Source organism: Tursiops truncatus, chromosome 7 (assembly GCF_011762595.2).
Source record: "Tursiops truncatus isolate mTurTru1 chromosome 7, mTurTru1.mat.Y, whole genome shotgun sequence".
Taxonomy (NCBI): Eukaryota; Metazoa; Chordata; class Mammalia; order Artiodactyla; family Delphinidae; genus Tursiops; species Tursiops truncatus.
The window spans coordinates 65665417-65689579 of NC_047040.1; the positions used below are offsets into that span (position 1 = coordinate 65665417).

General features: G+C 36.0%; 1 protein-coding gene across 6 annotated transcripts in view; it reads left to right on the plus strand.

Moving 5' to 3' along the window:
• The first annotated feature begins 5971 nt into the window (after positions 1–5971).
• Positions 5972–24163, plus strand: part of SCN1A (sodium voltage-gated channel alpha subunit 1) — a 95791-nt gene continuing 77599 nt past the window's right edge. For all 6 annotated transcript variants that reach the window (XM_019922209.3, XM_019922210.3, XM_019922212.3 and 3 more), the window contains exons 1-4: positions 5972–6235; positions 20093–20211; positions 22310–22399; positions 23911–24039. In XM_019922209.3, the coding sequence (XP_019777768.1) occupies positions 5972–6235; positions 20093–20211; positions 22310–22399; positions 23911–24039 (602 nt within the window). The remainder of the gene's footprint in view (positions 6236–20092; positions 20212–22309; positions 22400–23910; positions 24040–24163) is intronic.

The window sequence follows — 24163 nt, forward strand, 5'->3', positions numbered from 1 at the left end:
AGGTCCACAGCAAAACTGAGCAGGAAGTAGAGTTCCTATATATGCCCAGCTCCCACACAAGCACTGTTCACTAGCAACATCCCACACCAGAGTGGTACAATTGTTACAATTGATGAGCCTACATTGACACATCATTATCGCCCAAAGTCTAGTTTACATTAGGCTTCACTCTTGGTGTTGAAGATTCTATGAGTTTGGACAAATGTATAATGACATTTACCTATCATTATAATATCATACAGAACAGTTTCACTACCCTAAAAATCCTCTGTGCTCTACCTATTCAACTTTCCTTTCTCTCTAACCCCTGGCAACCACTGAGATTTTTACTGTCTTCATAGTTTTGCCTTTTCCAAATTGCTATATAGTTGGAATCATACAGTATGTAACCTTTTCAGACTGGCTTCTTCCACTTAGTAATATATGCATTTAAGTTTCTTCCATGTTATTTCATGGCTTGATGCTCATTTCTTTTCAGTGCTAAATGATATTCCATCGTCTAGATGTACCACAGTTTATTCGTTCACCTACTGGTTGTGGACATCTTGGTGTGTCCATATTTTGGCTATTATGAATAGAGCTGCTATAAGCAGCCATGTGTAGGTATTTGTATAGACATAAGATTTCAGTTCATTTGGGTAAACACCAAGGAAGACAACTGCTGGATCATATGTGAAGAGTAAGTTTTGTTTTGTAATAAATTGACAAAATTTCTTCCAAACTGTACAATTTGACATTCCAAATAACAATGACTGAGAGTTCCTGTCGTTCTGCATCCTTGCCAGCATTTTGTGTTGTCAGTGTTCTGGATTTTGGCCATTCTAATAGATAGGTAGTTGTATCTCATCATTGTTTTAATTTGCACTTCTCTGATGATACATGATATGGAGCATCTTTTCATATGCTTATTTGCCACCTGTATTTCTTCTTTGGTGAGGTGTTGGTTAAGGCCTTTGACCTATTTTTTAATTAAGTTGCTTGTTATTGTTGAGTTTTAACAGTTCTTTGTATATTGTGGATAACAGTCCTTTATCAGCTTTTGTCTTTTGCAGATATTTTCTCCCAGTCTGTGGCTTGTCTTCTCATTTTCTTGATATTGTCTTTCATAGAGAAGAAGTTTTTAATTCTAATGAAGTACAGCTTATCCATTATTTCTTTCGTAGATCATGCTTTTTGTGTTTATTTAAAAAGTCATTACCTTGCCCAAGATTATCTACTTTTTCTTCTATGTTATCTTCTAGGCATTGTATAGTTTTGCATTTTACATTTAGGTCTGTGATCCATTTTAGGCTAATTTTTGTGAAAGGTATATGGTCTGTGTCTAGATTCATTTTTTCTTTTTGTATGTGGATGTCCAGTTGTTCCAGCATCATTTGTTGGAAATAATTATCTTTGCTCCATTGTATTGCCTTTGCTCCTTTATCAAAGATCAGTTGACTGTATTCATGTTGGTCTGTTTCTGGGCTTTCTGTTCTGTTCTGTTGATCTATTTGTCTATTCTTTAACCAATACCACACTTTCTTGATTGCTGTATCTTCTTGAAGTCAGATACTGTCAATTATCAACATTTTTGTTCTCCTTCACTATTTTATTGTCTATTTTGGGTCTTTTGCTTCTCCATATAAATTTGTGAAACAGTTTGTCAGTATCCACAAAATAATTTGATTGAGATTTCATTGATCAGTAGATCAATGGACAAATAGAGATCAATTTGGGAAGAATTGACATCTTTATAATATTGAATCTTTCTACTTATGAACAGGAATATCTCCATTTATTTAGTTAGTATTTTGATTTCTTTGACCAGTTTTATAATTTTGCTCATCTAGACCTTGAACGTAATCTGTTAAATTTATACCTAAGTATTTCTTTGAGGGGAGTGCTAATCTGAATGGTTTTGTGTTTTTAATTTCTAATTCCACTTGTTCATTGCTGGTATATAGGAAAGCGATTGACTTTTGTATATTAACCTTCTATCCTGCAACCTTGCTATAATTGCTTATTAATTCTAGGAGTTCTTTTGTTAATTCTTTTGGATTTTTCTATATAGACAATTGTGTGATAATCAAACAAAGACATTTTTATTTCTCTCTTCTCAATCTGTATACCTTTTACTTCCTTTTATTAGCTTATTGCATTAACTAGGACTTCCAGTATGATGTTGAAAAGTGGTGAGAGGGGACATCCTTGCCTTGTTTCTAATCTGAGTGGGAAAGCTTCTAGTTTCTTCCATTGTATTTTTAAACTTGTGTTCTTCCTATAAAGAAAATCTATTGAGTTTTTTATGTTACCTTTGAACTCAGACACCTCAATTCTTTCACCACTTTTAGGAATTTTTCATATGTTTCTATTGAGTTTTCTAGGCATACAATCATATAATATGCAAATAACTGTATTTTACTTCCTTCATCCTTATTAAATAGTATAATTGTTTCTCACATCTAATTGGATTGGTTTGTATAGTGTTGATTTTTTTCTTAACTTTAATGAAAATATATCTAGGGCTTGTAAAGTTTGTTGTTGACTTTGGGGTTTTATATATATATATATATATATATATATATATATATATATATATATATATAGTGCATTAGTGGAGAAGTTAGCTTATTCAGTAATTAATGTTGGGACAACTAGAAAAAATGGATCTCTACCTCACTCCAGATAGAAAACAAATTCCAAATAGATCAAAGATTTAAATTTATAAAACTTAGCCATAAAAATGACAAAAATTCAAGAAGAAAACATGATATATGATATGTCCTTCCACACTTCCAGAGGGACGTGGATGCTTTCCTGAGCATGACACAAAATCTGGAAACCAAAGAAGAATTAGAGTTTGATCATCACATAACATTAAACATTTTTTAATTAAAATGTTTTTAATCTGTAGCATAAAATACCATAAAGTCAAAATACATACACTGTATGTTTTTTAAAAGCCCACATATCCCGAAATTAAATGGTTCATGTTGTACTTAAAAGGTGCTATAGATTAAAAAGGAAAAGAAAATGAAAATGAAAACATGGACCGTTATTTAACTAGGCAGTCACAGAAAAGAAAATATAGCTCTTAAACATATGCTCATATAAGTTCATATAAGTTCATCTTTTCTCATTTTAAGACAAATGCAAATTAAAACAATTATATGACCCCATTTTTGCCTCAGTCAGGTTGAACGTATTGAAAGTATGATAACACATTATGTGGTGAGGATGGAGATGAGCAGGCACCGTGTTACATCGTTGTCAGGAGAATCAATTGGTTCAGCCTTCAGAGAGAGTTATTTTGTGATAATATCAAAATTAAAGATTCACTTTTTGCACAAATTCCAACTTTAGAAATTGATACCATAAACATATTCACATATATGTGAAAGTATGTGTTTAAAATATATTAATTGCAGCTTTATTTATAATAACAAAAGACTGAAAACAACCTGAATACCCATAACTAGGTAATTGATTCAATAAATTATAGTATGTACAAAAAATGGAAAACCATGCAGCTGATAAAAAGAGTTGAATCTATAAAAACTGATAAGGAATGAACTCTAATATATATTTTAAGTGAAAAATGCAGGGTGCAGAAAAGTTTGTATAGCAAGATATTCTATGTATGTGTTTTTAAACAGAAAATGTGTGAGCATACATACACCCATGTGATTGGCACATACCTATTACATATCTGGAAAAATATATGTAGACAGATAACTGTGGTTACCGCTGGACCAGGAATTGATTGTTGGAGAACAACATGGAAAGGAAAATTTACACTGTTTTTTTTAAATGTTTTGAATTTATATCATTTACACGTTTTTTATCAAAAAACTAATTAGTTAAAAATAAAACCATACATACATTGATGTTATAAAACTTCCCTTAGAAAATGCACCATGCTTGTTATCCCTAAACTTTTACTTCCAAATAAATAAATGCCAGTATTTTTCTGATGCCTTATGGGAGCAGTAAAATTTTAAGGCAAAATATTCTTTTTCCATTGATTTAAATTTACTGATTTAATTTTTCTATTCTTCCAGGCCCTAAGCTGAATTGCAGGTAGATTGTAATAACCTCTGAAAGTTTCGTTAGTTCACTTAATGGATAGAGAGTACAAATTTAGACCTCCATCCCTCCTTGTTTCTGGTCACCCCCTAAAAAATATGGTCATAAACCTCACAGCAATGGGAATCTCCTTCAGTGAAATTTGAGATCCCTATAAGACCTCTCAAAAGATAGTTATGGCAGCAGTTTTATTATTGCAGTTCATATACACCAAAGCTGCAATTAACTGTATCATAGCTTGCTGACTTTATTATTATTATTATTATTATTGGCTGCTTTAAGTCTTCATTGCTACGCAGCTTTCTCTAGTTGTGGTGAGTGGGGACTACTCTTCATTGCAGTGCATGGGCTTCTCATTGCAGTGGCTTCTCACTGCAGTGGCTTCTCTTGTTGCAGAGCACGGCCTCTAGGCGCACAGGCTCAGTAATTGTGGCATGCAGGCTTAGTTGCTCCACAGCACGTGGGATCTTCCCAGACCTGGCATCGAACCCGTGTCCCCTGCATTGGCAGGCGGGTTCTTAACCACTGTGCCACCAGGGAAGTCCCAGCCTCCTGACTTTAATGAGTTAATGCAGTGTCCAAATAAAACGTGTGGCCAAATGATAGCTTAGGCTCTGAGAAGTTTTGGCTCAGTAATATCTGCGAAATTTGAGCTGATATTAAATATGCCTTAAAACAATACATTTGGGATTTGGCCTCGGGCATCAGATCAAGTCTGACTGCTACACAGAGTCGACTGTTTTGCCTCAGGTCCTCAGATGTTTCTCACTATAGGACTATAGAATCAGCAAGAATATCATTATTGCTTTAGTGAAGGAAAACACCTCAGTTCCTATTTAATTTACGGAACCGTCTTCTTTCCGATTATTTTATTTTCCTGAAATTAGAGAATCCTGCTATCTCCTGCACATACAGCTATCTTCTCCCACCTGCAGCCCAATCTAGTAATTTCTTCCCAGCCTCACCTTTCTCTCATTCTTAGTCATCTAAGTGGCATCTGTCTAACCTTGGACCATCTCTTTCTGTACGTGTTTAAGTAAGCCAACCCTAGCATGGCTGTTGATGTGACAGGTCACAGTTCCAATTGTCTGTATCTCAGAATAGATGAAGGCTCAATCAGGACAGCAGTGGCTATTTGACTGGTCATTAAGTCTGGCCGCAGCAAACTGTTCTGACCGGCTTGGCCAGGAGCCATTTGTGCAGATTAGAGGGTTGGATTTTATATCCTCTCAGAGACAACTCCCTTTCCACTTCAGCCTGTTGATGAGCTAACCATGGTCTCTATGGGGCCACATCCTCATCTTCTGGGTGGCTCACAGAGTGAACAGCCCATTTGGGACAGGGTGGTATTTAGCTAATGTACTTTAATTAAGGCTATACTTGAACTACTTTCTTAAGTTATGGCACAGTTCCTGTCTCGGCCAAGCACAAGAATTAATAAACATGGGACATTTAACAAACCCGAGATAGAAAACATGTTTGTTAAGCCAAACTCATAGAGGCAGAAAGTAGAACGGTGTTTGCCAGAAGCTGGGGAAGGGGGAAATGGAGAGTTGCTATTTACTGGGCATAAAGTTTCAGTTATGTAAGATGAATAAATTCTAGAGAGCTGCTGTACGACTTCGTGACTATAGTTGACAATACTGTCATGCATACTTAAAAATTTGTTAAAAGGGTAATGTTAAAGATCTCAAGTTACATGTTCTTACTACAGAAAAAGAATTTATATTTAGTAATTCCACTTGGATTTAATTGGAAACGAACATTTCAATCCTCTAGCTCTTATTTCATGACAGGAGTTTGTAGATATTAAGATCTCTTAATCTCCTTAAAATATCTGTATTCTTTTTTTTTTAGGACTTTCATATGCAGAGTAAATGGTGATTAAAATGTGCAGGATGACAAAATGGAGCAAACAGTGCTTGTACCACCAGGACCTGACAGCTTCAGCTTCTTCACCAGAGAATCTCTTGCAGCTATTGAAAGACGCATTGCAGAAGAAAAGGCTAAGAATCCCAAACCAGACAAGAAAGATGATGACGAACGTGGCCCAAAGCCAAATAGTGACTTGGAAGCTGGAAAGAACCTTCCTTTTATTTATGGAGACATCCCTCCAGGGATGGTGTCAGAGCCGCTGGAGGACCTGGACCCGTACTATATCAATAAAAAAGTGAGTGTGTTTTATCAGGCATATTTTGCTGCTAATTGCCTTACAGTATACTTTGGACTGTTATAGCACCAACACAAGCCAAGTTAGCACAAAGTCTAAGTATCCTTCTGTTTAGGAAATAAAACACATTTGCACATGTTTTATGCATATACATGACAAATAAATTGATTATATCATAACAGATGGAGCTGTCCCAAATGCACAGTAGATACTTAAAAATAAATGTAAGTTGTAGGCAGCTAATTTAACAAATTAAAAACATCTCCCCAAAGACTGTATTTACTATTTATGGGTTTTCTGTACTTGAAAATCTTGAAATTATCACAAATTATAAAGACCTCAAAAATATTGGTATTCATTTCTCATGGAACAAAATTTGATGCCACAAGGGTTTTCAGTTTCTATATTATATATAAATATTATGTTATATATAATATATCAGTTAACTTCCTGAAGACACTTTTTTTCATTGGGAAAAGACATTCCTATACAAACAATAGTTTAAAAAATTATTTAATCTTTTGGTGGAAATATATTGATATTGGTAAGGATGACCAAAAATATAGTATTCTGAAGAACATATAAATGATATTTGAATATCCATGCTTGAAATGAAAATAGTAAGCACCCAGCCTTTCATTATGACCATGATTTCACCAAACCAAGAAGAAAAGTGTAGAAAAAGATAAAATCAAAAAAGATTATTGTATTGATTTTAGATTAAATTTATGACTAGTTAATTTGCAATATTTTATTATCCTTTTTACCTAGAATAATATATTTGTGAACTCTTGGTGGAAAGGTACAGCACAAATATTGTAATTAAGCAAATGAGATCTTTTAGTTGAACATGGGCCTTAAAAATACCCCCAAAACGTTTAGGGATGCTTTTAGTTGCTGGCACAGTTATCGTGTTAGTTTTCATCAAGTGCATAAGTTTGGAATTTTAGTATTTGGATTCGAGACAGTTTTGTAAATACATTCTCATTGACTACTACAACTTTCAGAGGTAAAAACCTCATAATGTTCAGATTTTTAAAAAAACTTTTCAGGATATAGCCAGCTTAAGTGTAACACACTTTTCCTTTTTAAAAACTGATTTGACCATTTTACTGTGAAGGAAGAGATTAATAATTTTCCATAGATTCATTATCTTTTATTTAACTTTGCTTTTTAACATTGTATTATTAAATCTTAGTAGGTAAGCCATGATCTGTTTCATAACTTCCATTTAAATTATGAGAAAAATTGAATTTTGTCATTAAATCACTCCTTTGGAAATTAATTTAATATGATATCTGAAAAGCTAAAACCCAAATTAAGCAGACTACGAGGGGTTTATTTGTATAAAAAAAGTAAAAATGTGGATAATCCAACTATTCATACATATTAACTTATTTAAAATTATTCTATTATTGAAATAATGACTCTGATGTGTTCTAGCCAGAAATTCATTAACACTAAAGTATGTTACTTTATTTATAGCCATTGGACATAGGCAATCTATTTAGAGCTGCTATTACAGTGGGTTAGTGGGCTCCATGCTCAGCAGGCATTTTGCTACTCCCAGACATCCAGCTCCCACCTCTCCAGTAGTAACCACCATCTAAAAATTATTAAAGCCACCCAGAGTCTACCACTTCATCAAACAGGGCTGAAATCTAGCATCCCATCTCCTGTGCTCTGTCGTTATCTATAAAACAGTAAATGCATACATTGAGAAAGACCAAACTAATGCGTGTTGACAAGGGCAGCTATTCTTCAAGTAGAAACGAGATCATCCAATTAATCTTTTCCTTTAAATTAAAGAGTTTTTAGACTGATAAAAGTTGTCATCTTGAGGGAGTGTCCCCAAACAAAGCCATCCACAATTGGTTTATAATGAATGAGATATAACAAAGGATATAAAGGCAGATGGAAAGCAAAATGATGCAAACCCATCCAAATAGTTAAAAGAAAGGTCTTAAAACTGAGGGTAAAAGACCAATCCTGAAGGAATGACTAGTCAGTCAGATTCTTGTGGTGAAGTAACCCTTATAAACTTTGTTAGGTTCACATTCAAACTTGCCTTTAACATCTTCTGTCCTTATCTTCAAATGTACATTGTGTGAGGAAGGAAAAATATTTTGGTATTTTGGAACAAATCACAGAGTGTAAGTAGCACAACCTGGTAAGAGAAATATTGTTATCAGGAAGGAGGTTTCCCCAAGGTGAGGCACATCCATTGCTTTCACATTGAGCTGACATCCAGCAAGTCTCCAAATGTAAGTCATTCAACAGAAATACAAGTGAAACTTTTTGCAGTACTGAAATCCTTAAAAACTAACATGGCATGCTTAGGACATGATTGAGCTATGTGTTGGAAATTTCCTTCTTTTGCACTTACATGTTTTATAACTTTCTGTGGTTGTGTGTACACTCTTTCTAGTCTTAAATTTTTGTTCATAATTGGATTATTTCAGTATGGAGGAATAGTCTTAAATTCTGAATTAGCTTCCTCTGATTGAAGCTGGAATCCTTAGAAAAATAATAACCTTTTAAAAATGATGAATATTTCCTTTTTCTACTTGATGACCAATTTCACTTTAGTGACTTGAGTGTCTGAGGATGGCAGGGTGATCTTCTTTAAACAATGCAGTAGACATGCACAGTACTCCCAGCATAGATAAAGGGTCTAATGATGGAAATGTCACTGGGGAAAATGCTTCTTAGGATGAAATCTCCCACCATCACTGATATTGGGGATGTGCATTTTATTGCCTGAGTGGATTGTAATATGCAGATATTAATCAGGCTAGTGACTCCCCTAAGTTTAAACTCAAGTACAATACTTAATGTGTCCTTTGTATGTATATCCCAAGTCTCTGGTTTCTTTCTTAAAAATATATAGAATAAACAAAGCAAGCCTATTACAAAAAATGGTGGCAGAATCTATGTTAAGTTTTCAGTTAAAGTACAGTGGTGTGTATATATAAAGAATCTACATGTAAGCAATAGAAAGGACACAAACCCCAGTGAAGCTCTCTGTGATCTTCTACAGTGTCAGTGAGCTTATGACAATGTCACTGCTGATGGTGTATTTTCAGATGGCATATGCCCACATATTTTTATCTTCTTTGCCCTAGCTTAAAATGTACAAATTATATAATGTTCAAATTTTCTGTTGAAATTGCTAAAATAATTTAATCCATGGTCAGTGATATTGTGGTAGTAACTCGAGAAATAGTAGCAACTGTCTCATGAACACTCACGGTACATGGAAGCACTTCCAGACCCTCAGATGTTTTAAGCCTTCAGAAGTCCAAGGTAAGAACTAAGGAATAAAATAACAGTGCTATCAGAGGAGAATCACAGAATTTTCCATACCATGTTAGCTCTGGTCCCGTGGTCTTCAGAACATGATTCCAGGTTGGGTTCCTTTTGTTTGTTTATTTACTTTAGCATTGTGACAAGGCACATTTTAGCTTGTGAACACACCTTTATTTCCTCATGGGATTTTTTTTTTTTCACAGTTTCGTTTCATAGCTTCGGCTGATTTTGCACCATTTGGCTATACATTCAAATTCTTCACCCACTCTTTATTACAGAAAACTTCTTCCTTCTCATGTTCTCTTAAAATTACAGATGACTCATTAGTACCATGGAAGAAAATATCCTTTTGACAGTGTGACAGGGTACTGGAAATAGAATGAGGTGTGTTAGATCTGTAGTGAAAATGCATGTTTGTTAATTCTGGAATGTAGAAATGTATCCATTTAAAAATGTGCTCTTTCCTTGATTGTCTCTTCGATGTTTAAAGACAATTTATTCTCCCTTTTTATCAGCTCTTCTAAAGAGATGCATGCTCCCTCTTTACTGGGGCTGCACGAAGAATCATACAGGAACTTGTGGTTTTAAATTCATGCCTGGTTTGTCATTCCACAGGAGTTTTTAATTGTTACCTGGGGTAGGGAGAGTTGTTTATTTTGTTTTTAATTGGGATTAGGGAGTTTTTCTTGAAAAAGGAGTTTAGGGCTTCCCTGGTGGTGCAGTGGTTGAGAGTCTGCCTGCCAATGCAGGGGACACGGGTTCGTGCCCTAGTCTGGGAGGATCCCACATGCCGCGGAGCGGCTGGGCCCGTGAGCTATGGCCGCTGAGCCTGCGCGTCCGGAGCCTGTGCTCTGCAACGGGAGAGGATACAACAGTGAGAGGCCCACGTACCGCAAAAAAAAAAAAAAAGGAGTTTAAAAGAAAATCAGAAAAGTAGATGGTAAAAGCTCAGGATTCCATGAATTGTCATATTTATGATTTTTCTTTGTATATCATTAGCTCTTCTAGAATTACCAGTCACCCAGGCTCTCCCTTACTTGGAAGACACTACAGTTCACTTCCAAATCTTTCTCTTACCCATTCATTATTTCTTCCTTAAGTCCCTTTCTTCTTTGTCACCTCCCTGTCTCTGCCTCAGAAACAATCCCAAAATGATGAGGATGGTAGTAAAATAATGATTGCATTTATTAAGTACCTGTCATATTAATAAGTTTCCCTTCAAGTGAAAGTGACCAAAAACCAACAGAAAGTAGCTTTTGAAAACAAACTAAGCAACAAACAAATAAATGTATGTGTGGGGTAAATCTCGTCTTAATATCAAAGGATCCAGTACCTAAAACAACATCATCAGGACACAGTCCTTTTCCATTTTTGGTTCTACTTTCACCTATGCTGGCTGCATTCACAGGCTGGCTCTTCCCACAAGATGATAGAAATAGCCACCAGTAGCATGAAACTAACATCCTACAGCCTAGTAACCCCAAGAAAAAGAGCTCTCTTTTTCTTCAAAATTTCTTGCACAAGTCCTGAAATTCAGTCTAATTAGGTCACATGGCCTCTTCTGAACCAACCACTGTAACCAAGGGTTTGTGATGCTCTCATTGGCCAGATCAGCATCACATGTTGACCAGTGTTGCCAAGGGGTGGGTCAGCTCCATCCAAGCCACATGGCCAGACAATGAGGCAGAGGTTTTCTCTAAAAGGAAGAGATGGAGACTTTGAAGAAGGTCAGCTAGGCAAGCAGAAACAGTAGCTCTGCCGTATGCACTGTGCATTAGGAAATTTACAGTTCTTATTTAACCGACATGTCCTTCCAAGATAATTCTTCTCTTTGTTTTAAAATGATGAAAGAAGATATGGTACGTATATACAATGGAATATTACTCAGCCATAAAAAGAAACGAAATTGGGTCATTTGTAGAGATGTAGATGCATCTAGAGACTGTCATACAGAGTGAAGTAAGTCAGAAAGAGAAAAACAAATATTATATATTAATGCATGTATGTGGAACCTAGAAAAATGGTACAGATGAACTGGTTTGCAGGGCAGAAATTGAGACACAGATATAGAGAAAAAACGTATGGACACCAAGGGGGGAAAGCTGCAGGGGGGTGGGGATGGTGGTGTGATGAACTGGGCTATTGGGATTGACATGTATACACTGATGTGTATAAAATTGATGACTAAAAAAGTAAAATAAAATAATGAAACTGAGATACAGTTAATTTTCCTAAGATCATAAAGCTACTAAGTAACAGAGACTAGATTTAAAACCAGATCCGTCAGCTTCCATGGCTCATCACCATGCTACTCTGGGTTTGCAGTTGTCACACTAATGATACCAGTGGAGAAGAGAAGTCAGTGATAGACTCTAAATAAGCCTGTCACTGCTTTTCCTGCCCCTCCACTCATGCCACTTTGCCATCTGTACTCCTCATCTCTTAGGCTGGCAGTATTTCCCAAACCTGACTTGTTGCTTTAGTACTTCTGCTCAATCAGGGGCATCCCCTGCCTTTATAAAAACTAAAATCTTTGAGACTCAGGGGGTCTGGATCAGCTTCTAAAATAATTAGAGAAGTACATTTCCCACCAGATTCTAATAGGGTGATAAGCACCTTTTTTTCAAAGAGGACAGATCCAGGAAACTTAAATTGTATGCTTCTGTAAAGAAATGGCATTTATATTGGGATCTCAAGGGTAGAAAGAAGAAGGGAGAGAAACCTTCCAGGGAAAGGGAATAGCCCATAAGAAGACATGTAATATAGCAGGACTGTAGTAAGTAAAAGGCAAGTAAGATGTGATTGGGGAGGTGGGCCTGGGGCTAGATCAAGGCTCCTTTTAGGACATCTTAAGGAGTTCGAAGTCTAAGGGCAAAATGAATTCTCTGAAGACTTTGGGTAGAGAAGTCACAGTGTCCATTTCACTTTTTTTTTTTTTTAATAAATTTATTTATTTATTTTTGGCTGTGTTGGGTCTTCGTTGCTGCGCCTGCGCTTTCCCTAGTTGCAGCGAGCGGGGGCTACTCTTCATTGAGGTGCATGGACTTCTCATTGCAGTGGCTTCTCTTGTTGCGGAGCACGGGCTCTAGGTGCACGGGCTTCAGTAGTTGTGGCACGTGGGCTCAGTAGTTGTGGCACACGGGCTTAGTTGCTCCGCGGCCTGTGGTATCTTCCCGAGCCAGGGCTAGAAGCCGTGTCCCCTGTGTTGGCAGGCAGATTCTTAACCACTGCACCACCAGGCAAGTCCCCATTTCACATTTTTAAAGATCAAATTGGGAGTCTTTATGGAGGCTTGGTCTAGATTTTTGACAATGAAGACAATAATGGATGGGATCGGAATCTATTTTGGAGGTGTAATGCTTATCAGATGGGAACAAATGGATAGCATTGTTTTCTGAATATGAAATTTGGGAGGAAGGAAACTGAACGGCAAAGTTCGAGTGAGAATTGGCGTTGCTTTCAAGTACACAAGTGTTTGTATGTGTATATATTTGAGAACCAGAGAGACACACATTTTTAATCCTTTAATCCTTAAGTGTATATGGCACTTTGAATTCATTAAGGGGATTCTCATGTTTTATTTCATTTTGTTTCATTTCAGCCTTTAAACAACCCTGAGGTTAGTATTGTTATAATCTTCATTCAGATGTAGAAATTGACATGGAAGAGTTTGCCCAAAGTTCTCACACAGAAAAGTCTGCAATAAAACTGGGCCAATTAGTCCTTTTCTGTCAATGAAAAATTTGCTGAGCATATAATAGTGTACCACACCCATGCTATGGGCTGAAGATAACAGGGATGAGAAATATTTGACCCCCAGATTTTATCATTTCACCCTCTGGCTATAATTTTTTCTCTCTGTCTGAGATAGAGGCAGAGCATCTGTAACCCTGGCTGATAGGAGCCCAGCTGGGGAACTCTCCAGCACTGGCCCCACTGCATCTGTTCTACCCAGCTAAAGCCTAGGGACCAGCAATTTTACAGACTCTTTTCTGGGTACAACTTTTTCTCTTTTGCATGAACTTAAAGCAAAGATAAAAAAACTCTAAGGCCTTGAGCCCCCAGACACATTTTTGTTTGCCTCATGCAATACTGTTTACAAGTTTGAACTAGTGTCTGAGATTTATAAATCAGAAGATTGCACACACACATGTATAATCGTGCATATTTAGGATTTCTCATACTATATCAGATCTAGCATCAGTGATTTGCATGCCCCAAATTGGCAGCTCTCTCACACTGCCTAGCCTCTGTGGGGCGTTTTGGTTTGTGATCCCTGGCTACAAGACCCCTGTGCAATTAGATGAGGGATGGATATTAATGCTTGGTGGGCCACAGGAGGCACAAGTCCACAAGTTGTTCTTTAGGCTTATTATCCCGCATCTAAGGGGAAAGACAGAATGAGATTGGGAGAGAAAACATTTTTTAAAATATTGCACACTAACTTCAGAGTCAGGTAGAGAACCTGTGAGAAAGCTTTCCATCTCCCAGTGAGCCAGAAAAGGAGGAAAATCTTGGCCTGAATCCACAGGTTATTAAAAAAAAAGATAGGCAAGGAAGTAGGTGAGACCATTTAGAGAGCTCACAGGAAAAAAAAAAAAAAGAATTAGATGCCTTGGAATTGGCCCAGAACAAGAGATGTCCCCAGAGATGTGTACTAATCGGAATCTCTTGTCTATGCAGTTCTTTACACCCAAAGCTCTGCAGCATCCCTCCTCCTGCCATGTGGTCTCATTCTGCCTTTTCCCGATGGAACCTCTTCTCGAGCCAGCAGCTTAGAGCTAGAAAAAGTTGACCCCACTTCTGGCAGAAGATAGAGCCAGGGAATTTCCCTAGTTTGAATGCCAAGGCAACATCGAGGAGAGAGAGGTATACCTTGCAACCCAGCTTAGAAGTCTGTTACCATTTTCAGAGTCACACTTGCTTATACACAGGGATAAAATTTCACATTGTCATTATACAGAATTCTATTTAATTAGGAATTACATAGGTTTTTGAATCTATGTGTAAAAATATATATATATATATGTATCTCCTTTCTTTGGGAAAATATGTTCGAAGTTCCAAACAATTGACCTCCAAACACATTTTTGGATCACAGTGTAAGTACAAGTTGAAAATTGCCTCTTTAAATTTTGAGGCTAAGGCATAAGTGGAATCAACCAATAGTATATTCTGCATTTTTCTATTGTTCATGATCATCGCTCACCTTCCTCTGTTATTTCTTGCTTTTGCCAGTACATTTAGAGCAGTGAAATTGCAGTAAATTTGGAGTCAATCCTGTGATTTGGCAATTTTTCAATAATGTTTAGATAAACACAAAGCTGAGCATTAGGTTTAAACCATTTAAGGAACAAGACCCCTAGAGTGAAAGAAAAGTTAAGATAATGGACATATTTTTAAAAGGGAACTGGAAAACTATGGCTTGTTAAATTCAGTGTCCATCCTGAGTAAAAAAAAATAAGCAAACACTTTCTAAAAACCCAGAGACAAAAAAAGACTACTAAATAGTAATGGGTACAGATTCATAAATAGCAATCCTACCAAACTATTATAACCTAAGTGTTTCCTTATTGACTATGCAGTTAGATAAAGGGGAAGGATTTTATTCCAGGTACACAACACGAGAACTGTTAATAAAAACAGATTCACAGCTCTCCTATTGCAGACTCACCTGAGTTATTTATTAAAAGTACAGAATACAAGGCATCAGAATCTGACCTACTGAATTGGAATCACAACACCTCTGTGAACTTAGTGTACTTATTCCCATTTTTCAAAAGAGGTAAATAAGTCACAGAAAAGTTAGTAACTTGTCCAGGATCTCAGTGCTGGAAGGCAGCACAGCCAGATTTTGTGCGAGGCATCCAACTCCAGAGTCTGCACTCAATAAATACGTAAGTTAAAACAAATCCTACTTATGTTTTTCTAATTTGCTTTCCAGACTATTAAGCTTTGATTATCAGGGGTGTTTACCTGTTTGGGTTTTCGTTGTTTCCTTTAAAGCTAGAATTGACTTTTACCTGGCAAGGCTTGCTGAAGAGAGTATGAACTGGCAGTACAATGAATGGTTTACACCTAGGTCTGCGCTGCCCAATTCAGTGGACATTAGTCACGTATGGCTATTGTACTTGAAACGTACTTGAAATGTGGTGAGTTCAGTCTCTGAAGACGTACAGTTGGTATGACAAGCGGATGTAAACTATCTCAATAATTTTTAATACTGACTTCATCCCCAAATGACAATTTATTGGATATATTGGGTTAAAGAAAACATTATTCAAATTAATTTCATCTGCTTCTTTTTCTTTTTCTAAACATGGCTACTAGAATATTTAAAATCACATATGTGGCTTAGATTTGTAGTTCATGTAATATTTCTATTGGGCAGCTCCAGTCTACGTAAACCTTCACTTACCCTTCTAGATTTTCTTCCATTAGTATAGATAGTTGAACATTTACCAGTTTTCAAGCTTCTTGGGGTCATAACTTACTATTTACTCCAAACTACTTGGGGGCCTTTGTTTTCCCTATAAACTTTAGCACAGAGCTTTGCAAATATTGTCCTAAACAATTAACACAAATCTTCTGCATTGAAGTCAATTGAATTAACAATTGAGCTGAGAATTAGATCCAGGCTGCTTTCCAGGTGTCCACCACGCTCATACATATTAACAGCTTATCATATAGGAACTTTATAAATGCTACTTGAGTTTGGTAGCTATACATGAAGAGATAAGTGACAAGCCTGATCAATATCTAGTATGTGAAGAGAGTTACATTCCTACAAATGTGTCTTTAAAAGTGATATTTTTATATATAGAATCTCATCTCTAATTCAGTCAAAATGCTGTTTTGAAATTGGTTCTGAGGCACAGTGTTATTCTCAGGTTAAAATGATTTCATGAGTTTCCTACAGCCTTGGGCTGTAAAAAAAAAATAAAAAGCCTGTTTCAAGCTGGATACTACTATACCAGCCGTTTCTCCTCCACCATCAATTTTGAAGTTTTTCTTTTCTACTGAAGTGACGTAATGCAATAAAAATTGTCCTGAGTAGTTATGTTAATGAAATTTGTATTAAACTAATTAGATTTAAAGGATGCTAAAATACTTTCCTCTAATAAGCCATTCAGTACATTCTTTGAAAAAGTCAACACTGGACTTGTACACTTAGAATGGACAAGATGGTAAATTTTATTTTATGTGTATTCTACCACAATAAAAAAAATGGGGTGGGGGTAATAGTAACATCTTGGCTAGTCTTTTAATTCTTTCCTTTTTGATCCCTTTCTTATCTGTGAAATGAGGAAGGCAAATATCTGTACGTTTGAAAATTCTAGAGTTACTTGACCACTTGTAAGTAAACAGTGTTCCCTTCTGACTCTCTTCTCCCTTCAATACTATCAATACCATTATTTGGGGAAACATGTATTTGAGAGTCTTTAGGGGCAAGTATCCTTTCATTAATCCTCAACACTTAGAAACTAAATGTTTGGCTTCTTCTCTGTGCGAGTAAATATGAGGAGGATGGATACAGGTAGATGAGGAAATAGATAGAAGATCAGTTACAAATAGCAAATTTGAAGTTCTAAATGGAACTTATTGACATAAAAATGGTAACAGAGTCAAGATTCTAATATTGGACTGCTCTGTAATTCAACTGTTTAAAATGAATCCATAAACACTTTAAAGCAACATTTGTGTAGTTTGTATGTAAATATATGTTTCAACCTGGGAACAGCAAAGTCTTCACAGAAGAAACCCTCTGAAATAGTCCCTTAATGCCGGTGTTATCCTCAGCTTCCCAGGAGCTCTATCAAGGATGTCTTATCTATCTATACGGCTTGTGAAAAATTAAAGGAGAACAAATATTGCTGTACAGGAAAATCTCATTAATTCCATTATACATTCTAATTGTAAGCACTTACACACTGTACACATACTTCTTATAAATATGAAGTTAAAATACATTCTTTGAATTTTTTAAATAAATAAAGAGAATATACCCTAAAAGCAGTAAAAGTTTCCATCTAAGGCTTGAACAATTGGGAATTTTGTCGTTTTGCCTTTCACTTTTGTGTCAAAATATTAATTCCTCTATATGAAAGGACTTTTAGATTGAGAATTATTTATCAGCATCAGGGTGCCGTGGCTTTCGTTAGCTTTACCCTGCTGAGTTCTGACCCTTTGCCCTGCCTTTTTGGGTTCCTCTTGGTTCAGCTTCTGAGTCTTGCTTCTTTTTCTTCTTGGTCCTTAGTGCAGAATTTCTTTCTCTCTCCAACCCTTTCTTTTGGCCTCTGCAGCTTTGCCTTTGGTTTCATCACCCTCTTCCTCCATCTCTTCTACTTCTTCTTTTGTTAGGTCTGCTCATGGTTTGGGCTGGAGGGTGGCCACAGAGCCGAAGACACAGGTCATCTCTTCTGCACGTGGTCTCCTCTCCTCAGGATGAGCTGGATTATCATTCTTATCCACTGAGTGACAATCAGTACCATCTTCATCCCCCTCTTCCTCCAGCCCATGATTTAGGTCCCGTATGGACTGTAACTTCTTTTCCAAAATTAGGCTTGTAATATTATTTGAAATGAGGGAATTCTTATTTTAAAAAGATATATTCTACATTATGTTTTTACTGGGTCTCCCACTCCCAGATCACAATATTTCCATCAGGTTTTACTCAGCATAATTTTGGGGAAAGGAAGCATAGGCAGTTGGTTTACAAGGTGGACCATATTCGGTCCTGATTTAGCTCACTCAGAGCCTTTCTGTGTCCTTGCATGTGTGTACTCCCTAGGGCAAAGGCATTTGCATTGCAGAAGTCTGTGCACATTTTATGATGATCTCACAATGCCATTTAGGGACAGCGGCACTGAATGAATCAGAGAAAAAGAGCACTAAGTAGACACGGGTGATTGCTCCTCCAGTAAGCACAGGTGAAACTCTCCCCTCCTATAAATGGACGTTATGACACAGTTTTCTTTGTACTCTGGACCCACAGTCCATCAAAGATGAAAGTGGAAATATGGAGTCAAAGTTAGATGTAGAGCAATGCACCTCAAACTCTCTGTTGTGAAGGTGTGGTTGCCATTCTATAAAATACAATAAAATTAATTTCCAGAAAGTTGAAATGAAAAACAGACCTGCAAAATACACCCTGTCTTTTTATTATTACATTCAACAGATGTAAAATTAGTCTGTCAAATTGTCTTACAAGTTTCTAAATACTTACTCTCAAATCTTGTCACAGATCAGGAACAACTTGGAGACCAGCACTGGTTGGGGGACCATTTTCACAGCCCTGATTTAGGGCACTCTGACATATACCAGCGAGGAAGTGCTATTTTCAAACAGCAACTCAGTAAATGTTTTGGAGTAATTACTCTATTTCAATTTAGAAAACCCTGAAGGTAGAGGAGAAAAGAAATGAGAAATCTATAAATGACCTGCAGACTAAATGTAGAGAATAAACCCTTGTCAAAGATTTTTAGTAGAAAGTAAACATAAGGTTAATGCTTGCTATGTCATAATGTGATCTACACAGATATGTGTCCTCAGTCAGAAAAACAGTATTTTTGGAGAATGGGGTTTAAATTTAAAAGATTTGGAGTTCCCTTCTCAAGATATGTTCTTCATAGAGAAATAGGTTCCACTCCCCCCAGTCTGAATGTACACAAAGGTCTTAGGAAACACTGAGTCAGAATCCTTGATACACGATTGTATGTTGCTGCTTTGTTTTTTGTTGTTGTTTGTTTGTTTGTTTTTGTCCACACACTGCTAATTGTGCTCAGATATGTCTAATTTTTAGAATGCCAGTTCCAATCACATCCATGGATCCTAGATTCTGCAGGGGCTTTGAGCTTTTCCTCTAAGAAAGCACTACATGAAATAGGCAGCCAGTTGGGACTAGAATTCAGTGTGTCAGCTAACTCAGAAATCCCAAAACAGAGTTTAGCACTCCTGGTCAACAGATACTCTCCAGGGAGCTTGGCCTCCAGAACTCAATTATTGGATTACATCCATTTAACCCAAGACCGGGTTTGATGGTGGCTGTGTTTATTTCCTATTATAAATAGAGTGATAATGTTTATTTTATAAGCAGAAATGGTAAAAGAATATTTATTTCAAAAATATTATTTGTTTTACTAAATGATTTTGCATTCCAGAGCATTAATTTTCAAGATATTTGAAATGGAAAAGCTGAAATCGCTGTAAAAGGAATGTAGTGTCCTAAGATCTGTAGAATGAAATGATACGTGCACCCATTTGAGACTTTTTCCTTTAACTCAGATATTTAAAATATTAAGAAAATAAATAAATTATCTTGGCTAGCTGTCTTATATACGATAAAATTGCAGGTAAGTATCAAGTCAAAGGTGAGTTGTACCATTGGATGTTGTCTCTAGTTAAGAAGAGATCCAGTAACAGTTTGTCTTCATGGTGCACGTCGGAAGTTGCAACATTGGAATAATTCATTTTGACAAATGATAGAAGGTGGGTAATAGAGTTTAAATGGTTTATACTTTTATACTTCTATGTGTTCCTATCTTACAGACTTTTATAGTATTGAATAAAGGGAAGGCCATCTTCCGGTTCAGTGCCACTTCTGCCCTGTACATTTTAACTCCCTTCAATCCTCTTAGGAAAATAGCTATTAAGATTTTGGTACATTCATATCCTTTTCATGTGATCAATATCAGCTATTAGTACATAATCTATAAATGCTTTGTAGCTAAATATAAAATTAACTTGGGAAATGTCCATATTCTGTGGTTTTATCACCCTCATTTTGTATTTTCTTTGGTCATGTAAGCCTTATTCTTAAAATTTATTACATAGATGTCACTGAAACTTACATAGTCTTTAATATTATATATGTACTATATATATATCTTTCAAATATATATTATACATCAAAGTCTTTAACATTATATATATCTTTCTAAAAACATATGTATCAAGTCCTACAAATCTAGTGTAAAATAGCCATATTTATTTTTAAGATATGGTACAAAGTTTCTGATTTTCTAGAATTTGCAGTGAATAATGATATATAGCAAAAAATTTCCATCCAGAGCCAATATAGAGCTCTCTATAATACAAAGCATTTTAGTGTGCCTTAGAATTAACCTTTAAGCATATTTTCCATGGGAGAAGATCAGGGGGCTTTGGCCAATATTCAGCTAGTTTTTGAACTTTCCTAATGAAATCTGTGAGGAAGTACTGGAATATTGGCTTAATTTCAAATTTAAGTCATTGAATTATGACTCTGCTGTGCAAAACTGATTGCTTAGTAAAGGCTTTGGAAGTTAATGAAAGACGCTAAGATTGTATTTCCAAGTGGTCTTTAGGGATTTGGCTTTGAGATTCTCATTGGTGTTAAAAAAGGATTCTGCAACTAAATTCATCTGTTCATATTCATTGGCAAAAACCTTCACTTCTGATTATGTCTCATTTGATAGCTTTGGCAATAATAAATATAGAAATATAATTATCATAAACTTACACTCCTGATTTTTTGAAAAAAGACTTTAAAACCTAAAAATCCGTTCTATTTCTAAACTGATAGCAAGAGATTTCTTATGGTATAAATACAATATTAAAAATCAAAGATTTGAAACACAAAATTTATATGTTCGGGGTTTTTACATTTATGGAGGTTTCATCATCCTAGTTTGTGTTCCTAGTGCCATCATGTGGTCATTTGATGAAAACTTTCTTTTTCACACACGGAAAATTTTTGCTTTGGCAGTAAACTGTAGTGGAAAGAATACTGGATGTGAAAGTAATAAACCTGTGTTTTAGTCTGTGGCCAAGTTATCTAATTTCTTTAGATCTTACGCATTATTTCTCTGATTTCTAAAATATAGGGATTAAACAGTTGTTTTTTAAGGTCCCTTTCAGCTCCATAATTCTGTTATGTCATAGTTAGTCATTGGTTTTAGCTAACACTTAGATCATGTCTACTAATATACAGACCTGTTCCAAGTACTTCACATATATTAACCCATTTAATCTGTACCTCAAACTATGAGTTCCATACCTGATTAGCTCCACTACATAAAATTCAGTAGAGATACAAGAAGCTTCCATGGCACAGAGAGGCTGAGTGACTTGCCCAAGTCACTTTTATGTTGCTAAGATCACCTTTATGTTGAATATTAATTACATTCACATCATGTTAAGTCATGGCCTTGAAGAATATTCACTTTCAATCTTATCCAGTGCTGCTACACGTTTACAAACTCAGCTGAAATAGAGCAACCCGACCCTTAACACCATGCTGTACTTTAACTACATAAATTTTAATGTATTCAACTATATTGTATCACATGTATTTAAGAAGTTACAATTCTGCAAGGATGTGCCTTCCTCAACAATTTACTATTTTAATCAACTAAATTAGTTCAAGTCAGTGCTCTCTGCTCAAAAGCTGTACCACTCCAAAGTGCCCACAGGTTTCCCCCTAAAGTCTTCTGGGAGGTAAATAGATTGATTTAATAATAGTAGCAAAAGCCGCACTTTATACTTTTATAAAGCTTTCTCATACATTATCTCACTTAATCTATACAATTACTCTGTGAGGGTGATATTATTATCCAAATTTTATGGATGATAAAAATGAAATTTAAAGAGATTAGATGACTTGCCCATAGGGTATTTGTCCCTGAGTCCTGGCCAAACTGCAGGTTGAGCTTTTCAATGTTAGTTTTATGTAATATGATACATGGATTTGGGTTTTCTTTTGTGTGTTCCTTAACAATGACCTACATTATTCAGCATGCTAATTATGTGCACTATTTTGACGAACTGTGTGTTTATGACAATGAGTAACCCTCCCGACTGGACAAAGAATGTAGAGTAAGTTCAACTTACGTTTTAAGCGACCTACATGAGTATGTATATGTGTGTGTGTATAGATAAATAGACATACAAACATATATATCTATATATATATGTATTTAGTATTTAATCTCTCTCCTTCACATGTACTTGGTGGTTACCAGAAGCCCATTATTCTTGAACACTCGCCACTTTTCCTGTAGGATCTACGGTGACCAAAGCAAATGTTACGAAAGTACTCACAGAAAGGAACCAATATGGTAGACCTTGGTTCCAGTTCATTTCCAGATGAATTCAGTGAGTCTTACACTTGCCCTAAAAGGATAATATTGAGCCTCACAGTTTTCACTTCCATCAGACACATCCACTCCATGCCAGGCCTATATCAGTTTCAAACGTGGTCACCAAAAAAATTGCTGAAAAAAAAAGCCCACAAAATTTGGGATTTTCAAACTTGAAAATTTAATTGAGGGCTAAGCTAACCGAAGTGAAAGTTAGGGTAGGATTTTCAGAAACCAGATGCATTACTAACTGTATTGATGGGCTCTGTTCTGGGATACTTTTGAGGACAGAGAGGCCAGATGTGTGATAAGTGCTGCTGAGTCTGCTTGCGTGGCCGACGTGGTAGCCAGTATTGCTCTGTGCCTGCTGACCCTTAAAACAACCACCACGGGGGTGTTTCCAAGGGCTTTTTCCCTTCATGGAAACTTCCAGGTTGGACCCAATCAAAAAAGGGATAAAAATTCTGAAGAAAATAAAAAATTTATAAACAAAGGATTTCTAAAGTATTAAAGCTACCATGTGAGGCCCACAGGTCTCAAGTTGCCCTAGTTGCCATGATTTCATTCTCCAACTTCTGAGTCGAAGATTAAAACTTTGGAAACATCTAAGTTTCTACTCGGAAATCTCTAAATTTCTGCTCATTTAAACTGAGTAGAAGATTTAAATTTTGGAAACATCTAAGTTTCCAGTCTAAGACTCAGTATTTTATTCTAAACTAAATTTTCACCTCTTATGACCTTAATTAAACTTACCCACTTTTGATGTTAACAAAATTCTTTTTTCCAAGTAAGTTAACCCAGCTTATCTTAAAGAAAGAGAAAAACTTGAAACTAATTTGTCAATGTTCCCTTATTCATAAAACCTGGCTGAAATTGAGTTTTTTTACTTTCTAAAGGAAAATCATTTTATGCTTCTGCAATATTGTTGATCAGCTACTCCATCGTGTGAATGTACTGGGAAATTCTCAGAGGCTCTCTTCATGTATGTCAATACTAAGACATTTCAGATACACTTTATACAGTGTGTGGTTCTCACCCTACTCTTAGGACAATTTAAAGCCAACTCTTCATGTGTTGGGGAGTTGAATTTAAATTTACGGCTATGTTTTATTTCCCTGAAAATAATATTAACTTGCTTAGATTCTTTTTATAATATTCATCTGTTCCCCTAATAGAGTGACAATTAATTGAAATTGCTGTGAAAGATAATGATTAGTTTATCCATTCTTTTTGGATACTTGTCTCCAGGTACACTTTCACAGGAATATATACTTTTGAATCACTTATAAAGATTATTGCAAGGGGCTTCTGTTTAGAAGATTTTACCTTCCTTCGGGACCCATGGAACTGGCTTGACTTCACTGTCATTACATTTGCGTAAGTGCCTTTCTTGGAAGCTTCAAAAGAGACTATATTTTGGCTTCTATAAGTGCTCATGCTTTTAAAGAATAAGCTTGCTTTAACTGTAGAATATTTCAGTGTGATTTATATATTTAAGCTC